At 39.4% G+C, this 23,384-nt stretch overlaps 1 protein-coding gene across 1 annotated transcript; it reads right to left on the bottom strand.

The window, feature by feature from the left end:
• Positions 1 to 2,430: 2,430 nt before the first annotated feature.
• Positions 2,431 to 4,424, bottom strand: LOC103723114 (heavy metal-associated isoprenylated plant protein 5-like). Its single transcript, XM_008813931.5, has 5 exons — positions 4,300 to 4,424; positions 3,982 to 4,189; positions 3,525 to 3,739; positions 3,336 to 3,423; positions 2,431 to 3,065 (listed from the first exon to the last, which is right to left on the bottom strand). Exons 1-5 carry the CDS (start codon positions 4,306 to 4,308, stop codon positions 2,644 to 2,646), a joined length of 942 nt encoding a protein of 313 aa, XP_008812153.4. The 5' UTR covers positions 4,309 to 4,424; the 3' UTR covers positions 2,431 to 2,643.
• Between the last annotated feature and the right edge of the window lie 18,960 nt (positions 4,425 to 23,384).

The raw sequence follows: 23,384 nt of genomic DNA, 5'->3' as shown, positions 1-23,384 counted from the left end.
AAAAAAATTATAAATTTAAAATATATGAAAATATAATAAAAATAATATATACTTATTCATATAAAAATAAGCCCAAAATAAATAATAAGAAAGCATAAAAAATTATATGGTATATTTTAATTCCTGCTTAACTTTACTTGAGATGTCTGGGTAAATAAGTTTGGATGCACATCCCTTTGCTATTAGATAAACCTAATGGATCTCTTATCCTAATAGTTAGATCAAGGTTAAAAAGATTAGAAATTAAAAAAATATTTATATTTTTCAAATTTTGAAATGTCAATCCTTATTTGTGCTTTATTCAGATTAAAAAAAGAATTGTTTGTCGATGCAAGTATACCTTATCTAGATTCATTCTGATTCTTACAGAATAAACGAATTATAGGATCATTTATTTGTAATTTATATAGATTGTTCAAATCAGCCATGAACAATGCACAATTGAATAGTTCAAAGATGAGTTCAGATTGCATGGATCATATCTTATATAAATTTATTAACTATTGGATTGTGTCTTGTATAAATTTTAAAGAGGCTACCATGCAATCCAATGGTTGATAATGAATTAATTTTTTGTGCCATAGATACAATGCGAATCCATCGAGGATAGCTGAATAAAAAAAAATTCTTCTTTAAGCAGTTTAGAGTATGGACAACAGTGCTATGATACTACTCCCCGTTTCTATATATTTTATTAAGTTTTTTTTATAAATATCTTCTTAAATATTGAATTTTATATGAATCTCCTTTCAAAACTAATATTTATATGTATACTCTCGTAAAACACTTATTTTGCTATTCAACCATTTTTTTATTTTTATTTTTGCATATATATACCCATGCCATTTATATCCACGCAATCTAATGCTGTTAAAAAATTAACAGTTTTAAATTAAAATGGTTAAAATATCTCTAATAGGTAAATATACAAAAAGTAACATTTATCGCGATAGAGAACAAAAAAAATAATTTTAAAATTTTATTTTATTTTTAATTAAAATAAATATGGTGTTTATTAATCGTGTTAGAAGAATCTTTATTGGAGATATTTATGTAAAAATAGTATTTTAGAAAAATATAGAAATAAATATAAATTTTAAAAAATATTTATATAAATTTAATTTTTTAAAAAATATTTATGTAAAAAAAAATCTATTTTATTTTGTTCCAGTTATATTCCTCACCGTGCTCCTAGGACGCGGCCGGCGAGGTCGTAATCAGGCACCCGGTGTTCGTTTTACCTGCTTGGTTTCGCAGCGTCGGTGACGCGAAAGCGGCACAGCAACCGCTTTCTGCTCTCTTGTTTTCACGTCACATCTTTTGTACTCCTCGGAATCCCAACCACCCATGGGTTGGTTAATCAACTTTTTTTTTTTTTTAACGTCTCTTTCATAATTTATTAAATAATAATAAAATAAAATTAAGTGCAGCACCAAATTAAAACCCTTCGTCGTCTTCAGCTAGACGTAGATCGGTTCATTTTCGAGAGCGACTAGGCTACAATGATCGATTAAATTCGGAATCGAAGTCGTGCAGATGAGGGTAGGCCGCTGCTTCTCGACATTCGCAGACTACTGCAGAAATGTGGTGCCCATCAGGCCACACATATCTAAAGAAAAGCGAATGGTATAGCTGATTGAATTGCATCCTACGCGAGCTACCGCTTTAAAGGCTTCATATGGATGGAGTGCGATAGGGTGCTAGATTTCTTATCTGCTTTGTTGTTTTCTAATTTTGTTGGCCATATCAACACTTGCAGGATATAAAATGCTGTTGTACCAAAAAAAAATATAATTTTCAGATTAAGACAACTACGCCTACATCACAGCCGTCCATCTTATCTCTAATACATGAGAATAACATGGAGGCTTCGTATATGGATCAAACGGCGGGCATCATCGTTACTGCTAAGAAGGTTCGTGATAAAAAATATATATATATATATATATATATATATATATATATATATATATATATATATATATAGTTGGTTGGATTTTTTAAATAAAAGATATTTTTTAAAAATAAGTTTTTATATTTTATAAAATAATCTATATAGAACATAAAAAAATATAATTTCCACTTACTAAAAATTAAAGTAATTTTTTTTTCTAAAATATTCTTAAACTTTTATAATTTTCTGTTAAAAATATAATAAATATTTTACATATTTTTTTAAAAATATATATTTAATAAAATATAAGTTATGATAAATATAAAAAAATTATTTTTTCAAAATTATATATATCCTATCATCATTTTTTAAAAAAAATTATTTTAGTATAAATTTTTTTTTGAGAAACTAAATTAATCGTAAATCGATAGTTGACAATCTTGTCGTGTCAGTACGGGACCATTAATTAGGGCAAAAAAGTTGGCCACCTTCTTAGATAGGGAAAGAAATTGGCATCCACCATCGCACATGCTACATCATTAACCACTGATTTGATATCATAAACAATTTAGCTAGAGAGGTTTAAACAACAAAAAAAATAGAATTAAACCCACAAACAAAAGCACCTAAAGCTATCTTTCCATCTCGTCATCCTCCTATTTTTCTATATTTATTTACATGTTTCTCGATTACAGGAAGACAGCAGCTACTAATTAACACTACGAAGCGGTAAGATGCACCGCGGAACATTACATTATGGAGCAGGCGTTGGGGTTCTCGTCGCTGAACATCTGCGGTGCGTGCACCATTTCTATGCGGTAACCGTACGGCCCATAGTAGTCCATCTTATTCATCTCCGCCACCGGCGCCGGCGCCGCCGGTGGCGGTGCAGCCTTCTCACCGTCGTCTTTCTTATCCCCGTCCTTCTTCTCCCCGCCTCCACCGCCGCCCTTCTCCTTCTTCTCGCCTCCACCGTCGCCCTTCTCCTTCTTCTCGCCTCCGCCGCCCTTCTCCTTCTTCTCCCCGCCGCCGCCGTCGTCCTTCTTTGGCTGGATGATCTCCACGCACCTCTTGAGCTTCTCTTTGAGGATCGCCGGGAGGCTCTTCACGTCCATCGTGCCCTTGACGGTCACCAGATCCTTCAGCGCGTCGATGCTAACGTGCTCCACCCCTGGGCATGAATGTAATAACGAGAAACCATTAGTCCCATACTCCCATATCCGTATTTGAACTTCTAAGCCGTAGCTCGTTTTCCAGGTGTAAGACTGTAAGCTCTCAGACGACACTCCGCTATCAGATGAGGAATTGTACCCTTCTGACGGTCAAAAAGCACTAACTGCCAAATATATTACTGTAAATACCATTTTATTTATTCTCCATTCCTTGAAGGCAAAAACAGGGGATTTAATTCAATATCCAAAAAATAAATGCAATCAATTACCTTTAATTTTGAGAATAGTTTTCCGGATTCTCTGAATGCAGCCTTCGCAGTGTAGACGAATCTTCAGCACCACGGTGGAGGCCGCAGGCTATTAATTTCCAAAAATAGAAATCGGTGATCAGACAAAAGGTGTTAGATGTTACCATGCGGTGAATAATGATAATAGCAATAATTGATTAAATAACCTACCGCTTTGGGTTTGCCGTCGTCGGGCTTCTTGGCGTCGCCGCCGGCAGGCTTCTTGGCGTCGCCGCCGGCGTCCTTCTTGGCGGGGTTGGCCGGGGAGATGATGTCGACCTTCTTGCGGGTTTTGGCCTCCACCCGCTCTTTGAGCTTCCAGGGATCCGCTTTTCCCAAAACCGTCAACTTGTTGTTCGGGATGTCCGCCTTCACGCCTTCCACTCCTGTCCCCAAATCCCCAGATTCCCAAAATATAAGTCGCTGGTGAGGGAATTATTCCGTATACTCGGCAAAGAGAGCAGTTTTGGGGGAAAAAAAAAAGATAAAACTCTTGCTAACGTGCGCCGGCAGCAAGGGATAAGGAGATTCAGGTGGTTTCCTTTATGTCTTTTTAATTAGCCCAGGGAAATCTTACTCACAGAGAGAGAGAGAGAGAGAGAGAGAGAGAGAGAGAGAGAGATCTGACCTTCTAATCCTTTGACCGAGCGCTTGATCTTCTTGGCGCAGCCTTCGCAATGCATATCGACCTTCAACACCACGGCGGCCGGACCCTCCTCTTTCTTTCCTCCTCCATCACCGCCGCCGGCGCCGCCTCCTTCCTTCTTATTCTCCCCTCCTCCTCCCTTCTTTTCCCCATCTCCCTTTTTCGGCTTCTCGTCTCCTTTCTCTTCCTTCTGAAACCAAGAACAACATCAAAAGAAAAAAAATGTCAACAAAACAAAAACAAAGCCTTTCGCCATTGCTGTAAAAAGATACCGAGCTAACCAAGAGAAGCCACCCTCACCTCACCCATACCTCAGGCTCTCCGTCTCTGTGTGGAGATTTGAGGAGAAGAATTACCCAAGGGGTGAGATATAAATAGCGGAGGGAGGATGAGACAGGTTGAGAGTCGGATTCGGATCCTGAAGGCTTTGTTGCGGTACATCCATTCAACGCACATGCATGCATCCATGGGCATCCATGCATGCATGTGCGACGTGGGGCCCGCGGGCAAGGCAAGGGTCCAAAACACGTGGCGGCATCATTAGGATTTAGGAATCGAAGCCGGCCCCCACGCGATCGGAGGAAGTCCTTGGAAAGATTCTCAAGAAGGGATGGGAGGGGTATTTTGGTAAAAAGGGTGTCGGAGGGTGGTTTGGTGGGCATAGCGTGAGTGCCACGTGAAAGAAACTTCCTGCCGCCTTCCCGGCTCCGAGGGAAAGGAAGCAGTTGGTGACCAGGGTTAAAGATTCCTTCATCATCATCATTCCTTTGTCATTATGCCAGGCTTGGACCAAATTGCAAGAAGAATGATCCAAACTTGGGCCCAATGTGACCTAAACCTAATAGTTAGAAATAGTCTTCTAAATAAGTTGAGCTTGGACTGAAACAAGGCCAAGAGATAAGTTTTAGCTTATGTTTCCAACCTAGTCCGTTGTTAAATGTCTTTTCTTTGATGATTTTTTTTTTAAAAAATGATAGGCCATGTTTAATAAAGAAGTTGGACCATGTTTTTGAAGTGCAAGCTCGGATCCACCCATGAATGATAGGCCAAATTCATGATTAATTAAGTAGAGCCAAGAGTTATAGTTTACTAAAGCACTTTTGTTTGAGGGGAGAAGGTTGTATCTTTTCACGCGAAAGAAGAATTCTTCTTCTTTTACATGATTTCACCATTAGATCGTGGCGTAATATCTTTCCATGCAAGAAGATGAATGAAGGAGCTTATATTCTTTGATATTTGTGCACGGTGCGATCCAACAACCAATGTCATGGAAAAAAAAAAGAGTCTATCAGTCTTTTGCATAAAAGATACAACCGAACTTCTATTTGAGTACTTCAGCTTGCGTCTGCTAGCTGGCCGTTAGGCTAGTATTACGGAGGTAGACACAACAATGCAACCACATTTCCAAATTGGCATGCAGTGTCTAACTTAGTGGAAGCCATAGTCATAACTGATCATTGCACGTATAGGTCCAACTCATTTGGTTTTGAAGTTGCATAGAAGAACCCAAGATAAGATATCTGATGCAAACCGTGGAATCCAAAGTATTTGTTTTGAGAAGGATCGATGAGTCATTATCTTTTAAGGGAAAAGCTCATAAGTTGAATTTGATGCTATTAGCAAAGATGGGGTTAGGTGACAGATTTATGCCACAACATTGTAAGTGATTTCTTAAATTTTATTAGAAGCTGAGGATGATGTACCATATGCTACATCTCTGTGCAAGGACATGCATGCATCACAAGGAGAAGAATGAAGAAAATATAGTTGGGCCATGCTATATACTTTTACGTTGCATTTAATGCAATTGCACCTGTCCTATGACATACCATTTTTTTGAGATGCGATAAGGCCTATAAGCATTTCCATTAGGCAATTAACAACCATATTATACATTTTTGTCTAATTATATTCTTTTAGATACATGACCAATAACATATTTTTGTCCCGTCAATTCATGATGATTTATGATGCTTAATTTCTAGCCCATTATTTGCTAACCTCTTTATTGTTTTATTAAAGCTTTTTGATTTGTAAATGAATAAAATGGAAGTATATATTGTTTCTTCAAGTGTTTCATATATTCAATAATAAGAAAAATTTATCATCATGGTTACTTGTTTCTATTTAAGGAGTTACAGCTAGTATTTAGTTGTTGGCTATTACTATTGTCATGTCCCAAACCCAAGATCCGGGTCGACTACATGATACGGCTGTATACTTTCTAAGGCAATGCCATAGAAAATATGCAAGGCCTAATAATATATTACAACCACAATATTATTGATCAATAATAATCTCAATTAATAATAATTAACAAAACTGGTATAATTACAAAATTTAATTATCCAACCAGAATCAGTGATGATCTATCTACTCATTCTTTCACTTATGATCTCAACTATAGCCAAGTACCAAGCAACCTGTAACTCTGAAAGAAAAAGAAAAGAGACGGTGTGAGCTTTTACAGCATAAATTTTTTTTCACATATCCAAACCAATACAATAATAATATAAGTTTTAATAATCGTAAGAAATCATTGCACACATCATAAAATCATAAACTGATTATCAATAATGCTTGAATAATCGGTATAAATATGTACATCAGATATCAATAGAAATTCAACTACTCAAGAGTGATATATCATACGATATCTCATAAATTTTCAATATTATTTTCAATGCTTTTTATTCCATTATTTTTTAATTTGATTCGGATCCAAGATCAATTATCTTTTCGACTTGGGGCTAAACACGGTCACATTTTTTGCCCATGACGAGGCCATCAATAGGTATCATGTTTCTAGTGTTAGATGTATGCCCTAGAAGCCAATCTGGCTGACACATTGTTAATTCTAGGGACATAATTTTGTACTTGACTATTTATTATTGAATAAATGAAAGGCATCTTTTTCATTCATATTGTTATTGTTTCTATGAATCGTCCAAGGAATTAATAAGATGATGATGCATATTCTCAAGAGTTGATAATTTGAGCCATGTATCATTAGTGATTAATTTCTAAACGCTCCTGATCGATGGATCATCACGAGGACGGTGATCGATCCGATGAGATCAGTGCACACATTACTTTTCCTATGGATGGACGAGACTCGAGTCCACGGTGTGGAGACACTGAAGTAATAGTGCAGGTGCTTGTTAGAGAACAAGGGTACTGAGCGTGACCAAGATAAGAAGTCACTTGGATGTCTATCCACTCGTCAGTGACTGGCTTGATGTTGCAGTAGTGTGACTGGTCCTTTGACCTGCGATGCTTTGGCTACTCACAGTGAGGTTATTGTAGTTTGACTGCACATACACATGGTATCTAGCTATATGGGTCCATGCAGTGTAGATTGGCTGCAGTAGGTTCACTGTAGGAGTAGGGTATGCACCTATAAGGAATCTATCGATCTTGATAGATAAGGAGAGATCCTATGTGATTTATAAGACTGAGTTTGTAAGACCTCGGCCGGGGTAGATTGCACAGTGGAGAAAGAGTTCTCCGCACTCGAACTTAAGTCGAATAAATCTTGACATATGACAGGCGATGGGGTTTGACGAGTTGTCCATGACCTCCGTCCTGTAGGGATCCACGATAGTAGGACTGTATCACATGATAACTGCACCTAGAGGTTCATCATTTCATTTTGCTAAATAGCCACTACATGCTGCTAGGTGTCACTGGTGGATGGTGAGACTCACAGGGATTATCTCGATGATCGAAAAATCCTAATGAGTAGAGTTGGAATCGTTCCAACCCATTGAAAGAAGTTTTCAATGATATTGGGATAGAGATCACAATATATCTTACTACCAGTCAGAATAGAACCTATGGGGTCACACACACTAGAAGTATTGACCGATCCAATGGTTGAAAAGTGATTATGAATTACAAGTAATCAATTCGATTGATAATAAGTTGAAAAAGAAATGAAAATTGATTAATTGGACTTAAAACACGAATCCTACTTGGAGTGGAATTTCTAGAGTCCTAATTGAATTAGGACTGGAGTCCTACTTGGAGTAGGACTGGGAGTCCTACTTGAAGTGGGATTCCCACAATCCTAATTGGATTAGGACTTCTTAAGTCCTAATTAATTATTAATCTAATGAATTATGATGACTCCTAATTTGATTGGGATTGAATGGTTCAATTAAGTCATGATTCAAACGAAGCCTAATTGGATTAGGATTTGAAGGGAAACAAATGCACCCAATCCTCTTTGGAAGAGGATTGAATCACCTAGAGTTAGGACCCACGCCCCACTTGATTAGATCAAGTGGGGGCGTGCGTGATGAGGGGTTAGGAAGAGGGCTTGGCCGAAATCCAAGAGAAAAGAAGAGGGGCGTGCGCCCCTCCTCTTGTTTCTTAAAAGGAATATAATGAAGCTCCTAAAAGGTAGGAGCTTCATATGACTTTATAAGGACCAAAAGGCCAAACCCTAGAGCTAATTCCTCCTTTCCTCCTCCTTGTGCCGTGGCCCCTTCCTCCTCTTGGTCTTCAGCCGCAAGTAAGGGAAAAAGAGTCCAAGGTGTTGGCGGCCTCATCCTCTTCCCTTCCTTCTTCCAACGCAGGGAAAAGAAAGAAGGCTGCAGAGGCTTTGTTCCTCTTCCTCTCTTCATCCTTCTTCTTCATCCTCCCAAGCACAATCAAAGGTTGATTCAAAGGGAGGACATCAGCCATTAAAAGAAGTCTCTGCAAGGGAGCTAGCACCCCGGGGAGACAAAGAAGCTTGGATCGATTTTTGCTTCGTGTGGATACCCTTAGAGGCCGGACACGTGAACGGCTTCAAGCGAACCTTCATTCTAAACCACAATCATCGGTTTGCGGTGATCATCTACCCGCACAAGGTGAAGATCTGATCTTCCTAATAGTTTAAAAGTTTTTAATCCTTATCTAACTACGAACGGTTTTTGAACAACGTTCATGCGATGAACGGTTGATCCCGCACATGCCTCTTCCGCTGCATCTGAATTTTTTTAAAATTTTCTGCGGCATGGGCGGGTTCTAACAGTGGTATCGGAGCCTAGGCATCGTAGATTAAGGTAAGGATTAATTATTTAAAGGCATCTTAGATCTGAAATTTAAAAGGTTATGCATACTGAAAATTTTCTGTATGCAGATTTTTCAAAGGTGCTGATTTTTGCATGCTGATTTTTATGTGATAAAAAGATGATTCTAATTACATTGTTAATGGGATTACAAAGTTTAGAATCATGATTAGCATGATCAGCAACCTATGTCATGAGATAATCAATTAGATTTCAGATCTGAAAATTATAATTGCTGCATGTGGTGATGATCATAGGATTCAAACCCTTTTGGTATCAAATGTAATGACCTGCGATGTGATCTGTAATGTCATGTAATTTTTCAGATGCTTGCATGCATCTTATTTGATATTTTGAGAGGCCTGCGTGCCTCCTAAAAGAGGATGTAATTTATTATTATTTTTATTTTACATCTGGTTGTATTTCTATGATGTGATGTACGTCAACGATCAAGTTGAAGACAAGGCATGAGATGAACGGCGATCTAAGCGGTTGATGGCGATGGGATCAAGAGTTGATCAAGGATCGAATCAAGGAGGCTTAGAACCAATTCAAGAGTTGAAGACCAATTGATCGATTGACGTGCATGCGCTTGTAATACGACCTAATTAGAATCCATGATCATCACCTATTTAAAGTTTAGCTTTATTTGATGCTGCGATTATAACTGCCTGTGATGTGCCGTTTACATGTGATGTGAATGAGAGCGGGGTAGATAGGTTTACATGTGATGTAGCAAACCCAATTGAGACCTAAATTAAAACCTCCTCAATCAAGTCGAGAGTGAACCAACATGAGCGAGTCATATTAGATTAATTGATCTAATTGGTATATAGGAAAGCATGAAAGGTGGTTATTTAATTAGGACCTTACTCTCTGAGTAAGGAGAGCCTCCCACCTGCTTACCTGGCCAATTGTTCGATTACCTCTTATGAAGAGCTCAAGTTGCAAACACTAAGACCTGATTAACCAATATTAAGTCAATAGGTCTTCCACCGTAGTAGAGCTGCTAAGGTCTTTCTGATGTTGATTTGTCTCGGCTAGATACAGTGGGCAAGTTACATCAGGGGCTGGACCTCTCTATAAACATGAGATGTTGTAGGGTAAAGGTGGGGTTGGGCACCAATAACTGTTAGGTGAGGACCCAATGACGACTTTATTTCTACGGTTATACGGTGGGTCTGACTTAACTAAGAAATGGGACCAATAACTGTTAGGTGAGGTCTTCATGGCTTAGAGACCAAGTTGCACTGCAACATGCTTGAGAAGCATTGTACAAGAGTTGTACACTCATCCATCTATGTGTCACCAATAACTGTTAGGTGAGGTGCCATGTAGATTGGTGAGACCGCAGTACCTACTAGAAATCCTAGTCGCGTAGGATTTCTGTTTTCTTACCAGGGGAGTGTAAGGGATACGAGAAAATAGTGGGAGGTACATTTATTCTAAAAGATCCTAGAACAAATTAAAGATCAAGTACAAAGTCTAACTAGAATCTTTACTCTCTGCAGATCATAATGTCAGCCTCAAACCATTTGACCCGTATTCTTGAGACCAACCGATTGACTGGAACCAATTACAAGGACTGGCTAAGAAATCTCAAAATTGTTCTGAGTTGCGAGAAAATAGGCTATGTGCTCGACAATGACATCCCAGCATTACCAGCACGTCCGACCGCTGATCAGCGTGCGACGCATGAGAAGTGGACAGACGATGACATTAGGGTCAAGTGCTATATCATGGCATCCATGTCCAATGAACTACAATGCCAGCATGAAAATATGAAGACTGCTAGGGATATACTGGCACACCTGCAAGAGTTGTATGGTGAGCAGAGTCGCACAGCTCGTTTTGAAGTGTCCAAGAGGCTCTTCAAAGCAAAGATGCACGAGGGGCAGTCTGTCCATGATCATGATCTGACTATGATCAAGGACCTAGAGGAGCTTGAGAAGCTCGGTATGAACATGCACAAGGAATTGCAAGTAGATCTGATCCTTCAATCCCTACCCGATTCATTTGGACAGTTTATAGTAAACTACCACATGAATAAGATTGAATGCACTAAGACTGAACTGATAAATATGTTGGTAACTGCTGAGGGAGCCTTGAAAGGTTCAAGGGGCAATGTCCTTGCTGCTGAGTCGACTTCTGGTTCCAAGAGAAAGTCTACTTGGAAGAAAAAGAAGCCTGCTAAGAAGCAGAAGAAAGACAAGAAGCCAAAGAAAGAAGTTCAAAAGAAAAAGGCTAATGACAAAGAAAAATGTTTCCACTGCAATGTCGACGGCCACTGGAAGAGAAACTATCCTTTATACCTCGAGAGCCTGAAGAACAAGAAAGGTGACACACCTTCAGAATGTATAGACTTGCTCATAATTGAAACTAATCTAACGGTTTCTTCTACTTCTAGTTGGATTATAGATTCTGGTTCTAGTGCTCATTTGTGCACTACCATGCAGGGTCTAAAGGAAAGTAGAAGGTTGGCGGAAGGTGCGGTAACCCTTCGGGTTGGCAACGGAGCAAAAGTTGCTGTTGTGGCTGTGGGCACCTACCATCTGCGACTACCGTCTGGTTTAAGTTTATTACTTAGAGACTGCTATTATGTACCTGCTGCTAGCAGAAATTTGATTTTTGTTTCATGTCTAGCACAGGAAGGTCATGTTTTTACATTTGATAAAGACTGCTGTTCTATTTATTTCAGAAATAAAATAGTCGCACGTGGTTTTATGATTGACAGTCTCTATCATTTGCATATGGATGTATCTGTAAATGTGTCTGAGCAAGAAGTGAGTGCCAAAGGATCCAAGAGATCCAGGGATGAGATAAACCAAAAATATTTGTGGCACCTCAGGCTTGGCCATATTGGAGAGGACAGAGTGAACAAAATGGATAAAGATGGGCTTCTCGGCTCATTGACTTTCGAGTCATATCCAGTTTGCGAGTCCTGTCTTCAAGAAAAAATGGCTAGATTGCCCTTTGTAGGACATGGGGAGAGGACCACTGAAATACTTACCCTGGTACACACAAATGTGTGTGGCCCATTCAATGTGCAAGCCAAGGGACGCTATTCGTACTTCATTACCTTTACCGATGATTATTCACGGTATGGGTATGTGTATCTTATGAGACACAAATCTGAATCTTTTGAAAAGTTCAAAGAGTTCAGAAATGAAGTAGAAAAACAAACTGAAAAACCTCTTAAGGCTCTTCGATCAGATCGAGGAGGAGAATACCTTAGTGGAGAATTCCGGGACTATCTTAAGGACAATGGCATAGTCTCACAATGGACTCCTCCGGGTACACCTCAACTCAACGGGGTGTCAGAGAGAAGAAATCGGACTCTATTGGATATGGTCCGGTCCATGATGAGCTTCACTGATTTACCTATGTTTCTTTGGAGAGATGCCTTACTTACCGCAGTATATCTACTGAATAGAGTTTCCTCTAAATCCGTTCCTACCACACCGTATGAGATATGGCATGGTAAGAAACCAAGTCTTGGTCATCTCAAGATTTGGGGATGTCCGGCCCACGTCAAAAGACTACAGGCGGACAAGCTAGAGGCTAGGACCATAAGTGCTTGTTTTATAGGATATCCTAAAAAGTCATTAGGATACAATTTTTACGTCTCAGAGGATCACAATGTGTTTGTGAGCCGTCATGCCATCTTCTTGGAAAACCAGTTTATCCTTGATAGAGGCAGTGGGAGAAAAATTGAGCTTGAAGAGAAAGTCTCTGAAAAGCAACGAGTCATGGATCCTATTGAACCCATTCATACAGAGCCAGATGTCCCTCAACCACCTCGCAGATCTAGTAGGATCTCCCATCCTCCCGATAGATACTTAGGTATACTAGAAGAGGATACCGAGGAAATGTTCCTAGTGGGAGATAGGGATCACATACAGGATCCCAAAACCTACAACGAGGCGATATCTGATATCGATTTCGAGAAATGGTTGGAAGCTATGAAATCAGAGTTAGACTCCATGCATTCCAACCAAGTTTGGACCTTAGTAGATCCACCAGAAGGTATTGTACCTATTGGATGCAAATGGATCTACAAAAGGAAGATAGGTTCGGATGGAAAGGTAGAGACCTATAAAGCAAGGCTAGTGGCGAAAGGGTATAGTCAACGCGAAGGCATTGACTATCAGGAGACCTTTTCACCTGTAGCCATGCTAAAATCCATCCGAACATTGCTTGCCATTGCAGCATTTCATGATTATGAAATCTGGCAGATGGATGTGAAAACTGCTTTCCTGAATGGATTTCTTGATGAAGATATCTATATGGAACAGCCTTTGGGTTTTACTTCCAGTGATGGAGATCACAAGGTCTGCAAGTTGCAAAGGTCCATCTATAGACTAAAGCAAGCATCTCGGAGTTGGAACACTCGTTTCGATGATGCAATCAAAACGTTTGATTTCATCAAAAACGAAGAGAAACCGTGTGTTTACAAAAAGGTTAGTGGGAGTGCTGTCGTTTTTCTCGTACTGTACGTGGACGACATCCTCCTGATAGGAAATGATATTCCCATGCTAACCTCGGTCAAGGTCTGGTTGTCAAAAGAGTTCTCCATGAAAGATCTTGGGGAAGCATCCTATATTTTGGGAATAAAGGTCTATAGAGATAGATCTAAAAGGATGCTTGGCCTATCACAGAAGATGTACATAGAGGAAGTGCTGAAAAGGTTCAGCATGGAAAACTCTAAAAGGGGTCTTTTACCCCTAAGGCATGGAATTCATCTCTCCAAGAAGATGTGCCCCAACACATCTGAAGAGATTCAACGCATGAGCAAGATCCCCTATGCATCAGCAATAGGGAGCCTCATGTATGCCATGCTATGTACACGACCTGATATAGCACTTGCTGTGAGTGTCACAAGCAGATATCAGTCGAATCCAGGTGAAGAACACTGGACAGCTGTGAAGAATATTCTTAAGTACTTGAGAAGAACTAAAGATTTATTCTTGGTCTTTGGAGGATCATCAGAGTTAAAGGTAGAAGGGTACACAGATTCAGACTTCAAGACTGACGTCGATGATAGGAAGTCAACATCTGGATATGTGTTCTTGTGCAATGGTGGTACGGTGAATTGGAAAAGTTCTAAACAACCGATCATTGCTGATTCTACTATGAAAGCTGAATACATCGCCGCCTCTGAAGCTGCTAAAGAAGGCTTCTCGTTCAAGAAATTTATTGCAGAGTTGGACGTGATGACATCAGATGCCATAACACTCTACTGCGATAATAATGGCGCCATAGCTCTTGCTAAGGAGCCAAGGTCTCATCAGAAGTCCAAGCATATAGAGCGGCGCTTCCACCTCATACGCGATTATGTTGAGAAGAAGTATGTCGAGGTGCAGAGAGTAGACTCTGCGGACAACGTGGCAGACCCATTTACTAAGCAGCTGAGTCAGCAAAAGACTGAAGCCCACCTTGAGAAGATGGGCCTAAGATATATGACCAATTGGCTTTAGTGCAAGTGGAAGATTGTTAGATGTATGCCCTAGAAGCCAATCTGGCTGACACATTGTTAATTCTAGGGACATAATTTTGTACTTGACTATTTATTTTGAATAAATAAAAGGCATCTTTTTCATTCATATTGTTATTGTGTCTATGAATCGTCCAAGGAATTAATAAGATGATGATGCATATTCTCAAGAGTTGAGAATTTGAGCCATGTATCATTAGTGATTAATTTCTAAACGCTCCTGATCGATGGATCATCACGAGGATGGTGATCGATCCGATGAGATCAGTGCACACATTACTTTTCCTATGGATGGACGAGACTCGAGTCCACGGTGTGGAGACACTGAAGTAATAGTGCAGGTGCTTGTTAGAGAACAAGGGTACTGAGCGTGACCAAGACAAGAAGTCACTTGGATGTCTATCCACTCGTCAGTGACTGGCTTGATGTTGCAGTAGTGTGACTGGTCCTTTGACCTGCGATGCTTCGGCTACTCACAATGATGTTATTGTAGTTTGACTGTACATATACATGGTCTCTAGCCATATGGATCCATGCAGTGTAGATTGGCTGCAGTAGGTTCACTGTAGGAGTAGGGTATGCACCTATAAGGAATCTATCGATCTTGATAGATAAGGAGAGATCCTATGTGATTTATAAGACTGAGTTCGTAAGACCTCGGCCGGGGCAGATTGCACAGTGGAGAAAGAGTTCTCCGCACTCGAACTTAAGTCGAATAAATCTTGACATATGATAGACGATGGGGTTTGACGAGTTGTCCATGACCTCCGTCCTGTAGGGATCCACGATAGTAGGACTGTATCACATGATAACTGCACCTAGAGGTTCATCATTCCATTCTGCTGAATAGCCACTACATGCTGCTAGGTGTCACTGGTGGATGGTGAGACTCACAGGGATTATCTCGATAATCAAAAAAACCTAATGAGTAGAGTTGGAATCGTTCCAACCCATTGAAAGGAGTTTTCAATGATATTGAGATAGAGATCACAATATATCTCACTACCAGTCAGAATAGAACCTATGGGGTCACACACACTAGAAGTATTGACCGATCCGATGGTTGAAAAGTGATTATGAATCACAAGTAATCAATTCGATTGATAATAAGTTGAAGAAGAAATGAGAATTGATTAATTGGACTTAAAACACGAATCCTACTTAGAGTGGGATTTCTAGAGTCCTAATTGAATTAGGGCTGGAAGTCCTACTTGGAGTAGGACTGGAATTTCTACTTGAAGTAGGATTCCCACAATCCTAATTAGATTGGGATTTTGAATCTATTTTGGATTCCTACTTAGAATAGGATTCCTAGAAATCCTTGGATTAGGACTTCGGATTCAAATTAGAGTCCTAATTGGATTAGGACTAAAATTAAATAAGTCCTAATTGGATTAGGACTTCTTAAGTCCTAATTAATTATTAATCTAATGAATTATGATGACTCCTAATTTGATTGGGATTGAATGGTTCAATTAAGTCATGATTCAAACGAATCCTAATTGGATTAGGATTTGAAGGGAAACAGATGCACCCAATCCTCTTTGGAAGAGGATTGAATCACCTAGAGTTAGGACCCACACCCCACTTGATTAGATCAAGTGGGGGCGTGCGTGATGAGGGGTTAGGAAGAGGGCTTGGCCGAAATCCAAGAGAAAAGAAGAGGGGCGTGCGCCCCTCCTCTTGGTTCTTAAAAGGAATATAATGAAGCTCCTAAAAGGTAGGAGCTTCATATGACTTTATAAGGACCAAAAGGCCAAACCCTAGAGCTAATTCCTCCTTTCCTCCTCCTTGTGCCGTGGCCCCTTCCTCCTCTTGGTCTTCAGCCGCAAGTAAGGGAAAAAGAGTCCAAGGTGTTGGCGGCCTTATCCTCTTCCCTTCCTTCTTCCAACGCAGGGAAAAAGAAGACTGCAGGGGCTTTGTTCCTCTTCCTCTCTTCATCCTTCTTCTTCATCCTCCCAAGCACAATCAAAGGTTGATTCAAAGGGAGGACATCAGCCATTAAAAGAAGTCTCTGCAAGGGAGCTAGCACCCCGGGGAGACAAAGAAGCTTGGATCGATTTTTGCTTCGTGTGGATACCCTTAGAGGCCGGACACGTGAACGGCTTCAAGCGAACCTTCATCCTAAACCACGATCATCGGTTTGCGGTGATCATCTACCCGCACAAAGTGAAGATCTGATCTTCCTAATAGTTTAAAAGTTTTTAATCCTTATCTAACTACGAACGATTTTTGAACAACGTTCATGCGATGAACGGTTGATCCCGCACATGCCTCTTCCGCTGCATCTGAATTTTTTTAAAAATTTCTGCGGCATGGGTGGGTTCTAACATCTAGCCCATGATGGGGCACCGATAGTATCACATTTTCAGCCTGTGATGGATTGATAGTATCACATTTTCGGCCTTTGACGAGGCCTTCGATAATATCACATTTTCTGCCAGTGATGGGGCAACTAATAATAATGAGATCAATGCAAAATATTTAGTCATTCAATTAAGTTTACACCCACTCACCAATTCTTTTTTTATTTTTGGCTTTAGACTAATCACGACCACATTTTTTTCCTGTAACGGAGCAATCAATATAACATAGTTAGTTCAAAGTACCACATTCATTAGTTTGATTATACAACTATAAGTTATACTCATATATGCATCTATCATACTATCAATCACAAGCATACTTGATCAAAATATGATTTCATACACAAACCATCATAAGCTATTCTTCTTTCTAACTTATTTTGATCATTAGCATATTATATATATATATATATATATATATATATATATATATATATATATATATATATATATATATATATATATATATATATGTACGAAAATATCTATAATCATGTAGGTCGGTGTATAAGAATTTTACCTCTTTGCTAACAACTCAGACTAATTAATCACCTGCCCACATCGTAATCTATGGACCAGGGTATGCAGAACCCTGCTTAATGTCTTCTTACCCAGAAGATTGTTCTCATGTAGAACCAAATCAACATTAAAAATCATCCGAGGTAATAAACAACCCAAAACCCTCTATTGGTCCATTAAAGGGTTCCACCATCATGTGGTAACCTCAAACTACCATCGAATCTTTTTAACCAAGAATTTCTTGAATCAATTAGAGAGAGAAAACACCAAGATAGAGAGAGAGAGAGAGAAGTTAACCTAAAAATATGGGACCCCCGTACGGTTGCATAAGGCCGATCCAAAACTCTTCCTATGGCTGCATAAGGCCGACCCGAGACCAATACCGACTCGAAGCTCCAGATCACATAATACTGACTGGGACTCCCCTAAGGGTCAGCCTGACTTCACAAAATACCTAGACGTACAACTGGTCCACTAAAACATGCAGAGAGAGAAATAAGTAGAGAAAGAAAGAGTAATAAAGAGAGAGAAATAGAGAGAGAGCAAGAGAGAGACTAGAGAGGAGAAAGAAAATAAGAAAAGAAGAAGAAGAAGAGAGCTGTGAGGCCCTCTCTCCTTGCCTCCCTCTCCTCGAAATGGGGAACGCCCTTGATGGTGCTCGTGGTCAGCGACCCTCAGCGGCCGACAACCCATGGTGGTGCCGGCGGCGTGCCATGTCCGGTGATGACCAGCTGATCGGTTCTTTCAATTTTGAAATTAAACCACGCAATAGCACGTATCCCGTAGGATAGTGATTACGGGTGTCGGTCCACAGGGATTGGAGACAAGTTATTTTTCTTTTAAAAATAAATCAAAAAGAAGGATTTGCTAACTTGATTTAACTAAATTAATCTATGAGTACGAATTGAAATTTTATCAAAGTAAATAGATCTAGGGTTTGGAATCCACCACATAGCATTGCATCGAGGATTGTGTTCTTAGTTTTTATCTTTTGGAGAGGCATGCAATTTTGGCTACAAGCCTTTTAAAATAAAAACATAAAGAGTTTTAGGAAGATCCATCTTCGGTATAGCATGAAGTGTCTACCTAAGTATGCTAATCTAGGGTGTAGCACACCTCATCTTCCTAGGCATGGATCATCTTAGACTACTTTAGCAAACATGAATGGTAAATGGCATGCTCAAGGTTTAAACATCATAAAATAATTTTTCATTGAGAATGAGAATTTAAACAAACTCCAAAAGGATTAAAAGAGTAAGAACTACAATGCCCTGTTACATTGCTAGGAATTCATCCAGCCCTAGACTAGACGTTTAGCCGCGCATGGTGGCCGGATGTCCTTCCATCTTCAAATGAAAGCCTTCACCTCCCATTCTTCCCAATATATCACAAACTATTCTCTCTCCTCCCCTCTCTCTTCTTTTTTTATTTCTTTCTCTCGGCTTTCTCCTTCTTCTTCTTCACCGAAACAGGGGTTCCCCTGTTTTCTTCCGAACCGAGCTCCCCCCTTGGCACCGCCCCTCCTTCCTTCTTATATAGACTCCTCCAATAATGGATCGCGTGGAGAGGATCGTCCGGGGTGCTCATTCGGGAAGGGGGAATGGATCTCGGGCTACTGAAATCTGGGGGAGAATCACGGGCGGCCGGGATGGATTGCGGACGGCTAGAAGAGGCTGAGACGCTGAGAGGAGCGGATCTGGAATGGAGGGTGCTGCGGGATCGCTGGGAGGGGGCTATCGACCAGGTCGCACGCGGAAGAGGACGATGCGGCTGGGATTGGGTCTTCCGGGATGCTGGCTGGAGAAGAAACGGACGCGTGAGGAAATCCGGAAAGACTCGGCTTTGCTGGGGTGCTGGAGTTCCGGGAGGTGGATCCAGGTGTGTTATGGACAACGGAAGAGGCTAAAATGCCGGGATCTTGGATGCATCATGGAGAGAATAGAAGCGGAGGGCCGGATCGACGGGAGGTGCTGCAATTATTCTGCTGCTGTGAACGCGCTGGGACGAGCGGATGGTCTGGGATGCTGGCTGCACGCACGGTGATCGCGGAGGAGCTGGTCGCCGGCTGTACCGCGTGGAGGATTTGCATCGCTGGCTGCTGGGAGTTGGCACGGGCGGCGGATCGACGCGGGATCAACGGGAAGAAGCGGAACGGCCCGGATGCACTGCGGGGGAGGGGGGGGAAAGAAGATAAACAGTGGGATATCAGGAAGAAGAAGATAAACAGTGGATATTATTTATTAATTTATTTATTATTTGATTTATATATATACATAAATATATATGTATTTGTAAAAATACTATTCATATGAACAGTGTTTTCACGGGATACTGTTCATATGAACAGTGTTTCCAGTAATTCTTCCCGAAATTATTTTATTTATTTTATTATTTTATTATTATTATTTATTATTATTATTTTTTTATTTTTTTATTTTAAAATTATAAATTTTATATGAAGGCACGCAAGGCATTGGTTGGGAATTGACTTTGGGTTTGAGGTGGGTCATGATTGTTGATTTGCTTGAATTTGTTCTCGAGCCCAATGACATTTAATTCTTACCATACCGCTTCAGATTGAACTCAACCAGATCAGACCGTGACTTAATAAAAGGGTTAATCAAATATTTTTCCATATAATTATAACTTTCAATCTAACCAGGACCAAGGCCCATTGAATTATACCCTTAGCTTGATTGCAACTCCATCAGGTTAATAATTCGGGTCAACACAATCTCCTCCTTATATGTTTTTATGAAAGATCTCAACCAGAAGAGAGACAATTCAGAGTCTGTTTTAAGAAAAGTATTATTTACCTCATAATTTAAATTTATTTCATTGTTTATTCAATTTCATGGTAAAACAAGTAGTTATCCGTTTAAGAACATTGATAAGTGCTGGAAAAAGAATATTAAATTATAGATTAATCAGCACTTATCACACCCCCAAACCTATGTTTTGCTAGTCCTCGAGCAAAATGAAATTAAAGAAAAGCTCTAACTCACTTTCGCAGGCATCGCGATTGCATTTACCATATGCAACAAGGCTTTAAACCCCTAGGTTACCCTAGTGGACGAGTTATAGTCTCGTGAGGATTTCCAGTGAAGATACCCACAAACTTCAATATCATTTATTGTTATGATTAATTTGTTGTTGTTGTTGTTGTTTTTTTTTTTTTTTTAATTCGATTGATGAAACTTCAAATTCCAAGTGCATACTAGCTAGAAAAAAAAACTTTTTTTAATTAAAATATAATTTAAGATACATAAATGATAAGAATTTCAAAGCACACACGGTTTTATTTACTAAGTCAGCCCAAATTCTAGATTAGTATGCAATCTAAGTTAAAGTCATTAAGTTTCCGTTTAGGGAGTTGTAAGACTTATTTATACTGGAGTGCTCGGTGAAATCTGGACCGTACACAAGCTAAGGGTTCGGATCTCCAAAATATTGTTAATACTAGTAGTTTCCAAGGATTGGTCGAAAAGACCTACTCACTGATTCAAAATCATCTTATCTGCAGGATTTCGAGAGTTGTGGATGTTTACTTTAGTACCTCACGGGCTTTATCTGTAATATTCCAGTTTACTCGAATTTTTACAACGACGGCTTTCATACTATTGTCTTTTCGATCAATACAATATTTTTTTTCTTTTTTTTTTAAGAAAGATATATAAATTGTGCACTTTTACTCTTGTGGTGATTTCTCCGTGTAACGAGCAATCAGTCGACAACTCTCACACCAGTTGGCATAAGGTGTCGGGCATCAAGACTCCCCTACGGACTTATGCTCGGAGTCCTCATCACAAGCCCACTTGATCTTTGACAATAGGTAGCCCTTTTCGATGTACCTGACTAAATCCATTTTTATTGATGTTTTTTTTTTTTTTCTTGGATTAGATAAGTATGATTCATCAGGGTCCAAGGTTACTACCATACTTTCAACATAATGTCGAGCCTAGACCTTAGAAGAGTCGGCCAGTGTGTAGTGAAATTCTAAAGTATTAATTAGCTTACAACTCCCTAAGAGAGACTTAATAAAAAGAACTTAAATTTGTATTACTTCCTACTAGTCATTGGGCTTTTTAGATTTTATATACCTTGTGTGTTTATCATTCTCGCATAAATGTATATAAATTAGGGTTTTTTTTAACAAAAACTTTTTTTTTAATAACTTTTTTTTATTATTTTATAAAAAATGAAAATAAACACATTTTTTTTAAAAAAAATAATATTTTTTTTATTTTTTTTTAAAAAAATGATTTTTTTTAATTATTATTTTTTATTTTTTTATTTTTTTATTTTTTTTTTGGATGAAAATCAAGATGAATACCCCCAAACCTAAACCTAACATTGTCCTCAATGTTAAGAAATAATCTAAGAGAATTGGGTTGCCTCCCAACAAGCGCTAAGTTTATTGTCTTCAGCCAGACACAGTGGGTCCTTAATTATTTTTATAAACAGGGTTCGTTAAATTAAGGGATTCGATCAATTGCCCGTCGGCAACACAGTCTACATAAGGTTTTAACCTTTGACCATTGACTTTTAAAACATGTCCACCATTGAGGTGTTGGATCTCTACTGCACCATAAGGAGAAACCTTTTTCACTACGAATGGTCCATCCCACCTAGAGCGAAGTTTACCCGGAAAGAGTCGCAACTTGGAATTGAACAGCCAAACCTTTTGACCAGGTTCGAAGGACTTACGGTTAATATTTTTATCATGAAAAGCATTAGTCCTTGCTTTATAAATTTTAGCATTTTCATAAGCCTCATTACGCAATTCTTCAAGTTCACTTAGTTGGAGTTTTCGGTGAGGACCAGCCACTGCCATGTCTAAGTTAAATTTTTTTATAGCCCAGAAAGCTCTATGTTCAAGTTCTACTGGTAAGTGACAAGCTTTACCAAAAACTAATCGGTAGGGGGACATGCCAATAGGAGTTTTGTAGGCGGTACGGTAAGCCCAGAGTGCATCATTTATCCTTTGAGACCAATCTTTCCTATCGGGACGTTCCGTTTTCTCTAAGATGTGTTTTAACTCTCTATTGGACACCTCGACTTGTCCACTCGTTTGGGGATGGTATGGGGTAGCAACTTTGTGGGTGATGTTATATTTGCGAACCAAAGCCTCGAAAGATCGGTTGCAAAAATGAGATCCCCCATCACTGATAATGGCTCGGGGTGTACCAAAACGACAAAAGATGTTTTCATGTAAAAATTTAATCACAACCTTGTGGTCATTAGTTTTAGTGGCGACAGCTTCTACCCATTTTGAAACATAATCAACCCCTACCAGAATATATTCGAAACCAAAGGATGGTGGGAAAGGGCCCATGAAGTCAATACCCCAGACATCAAAGATTTCTACAATTAAAATAGGATTGAGAGGCATCATATTTCTACGAGAGATGGTACCCATCCGTTGGCACCGTTCACAAGTTTGGCAAAAGTTATGGGCATCTTTGAAAAGTGTGGGCCAATAAAATCCACTTTGTAAAACTTTTGCTGCAGTTTTTCTACCCCCAAAATGTCCCCCACAAGCTTGTGAATGGCAGAATGAAAGAATACTTTGAAATTCACATTCAGGGACACATCGACGGATGATTTGATCGGGACAATACTTGAATAAATCAGGATCATCCCAATAATAGAACTTTACTTGTGAAAAGAATCGGTTCTTATCTTGAGTTGACCAATCATCAGGAATTCGTCCTATGGCAAGGTAATTCACTATGTTTGCAAACCATGGCATTTTTATTCTTTGTACCTCAAATAATTGTTCATCTGGAAAAGAATCGTGCAAGGGTGAGGTATTTTTACAAGAGGGCTCAAGAAGAATCCTAGATAAGTGGTCCGCTACGACATTTGCAGTTCCTTTCTTGCCACGAATTTCTAGGTCAAATTCTTGTAGTAAAAGAATCCATCGAATCAGACGGGGTTTGGTATCCT

Source organism: Phoenix dactylifera, chromosome 6 (genome assembly GCF_051530095.1).
Source record: "Phoenix dactylifera cultivar Ajwa chromosome 6, Ajwa_hap1_PhDact_Kaust_v1.1, whole genome shotgun sequence".
Classification (NCBI taxonomy): Eukaryota; Viridiplantae; Streptophyta; class Magnoliopsida; order Arecales; family Arecaceae; genus Phoenix; species Phoenix dactylifera.
This window is presented reverse-complemented; position numbering and strand designations above follow the sequence as displayed.

Coding starts and splice junctions, on each gene's coding strand:
- LOC103723114 (XM_008813931.5), bottom strand. Junction 3,740..3,981: donor CTCGGTCAAAGGATTAGAAG/GTCAGATCTCTC, acceptor ATTTGGGGACAG/GAGTGGAAGGCGTGAAGGCG. Junction 3,424..3,524: donor ACGACGGCAAACCCAAAGCG/GTAGGTTATTTA, acceptor GGAAATTAATAG/CCTGCGGCCTCCACCGTGGT.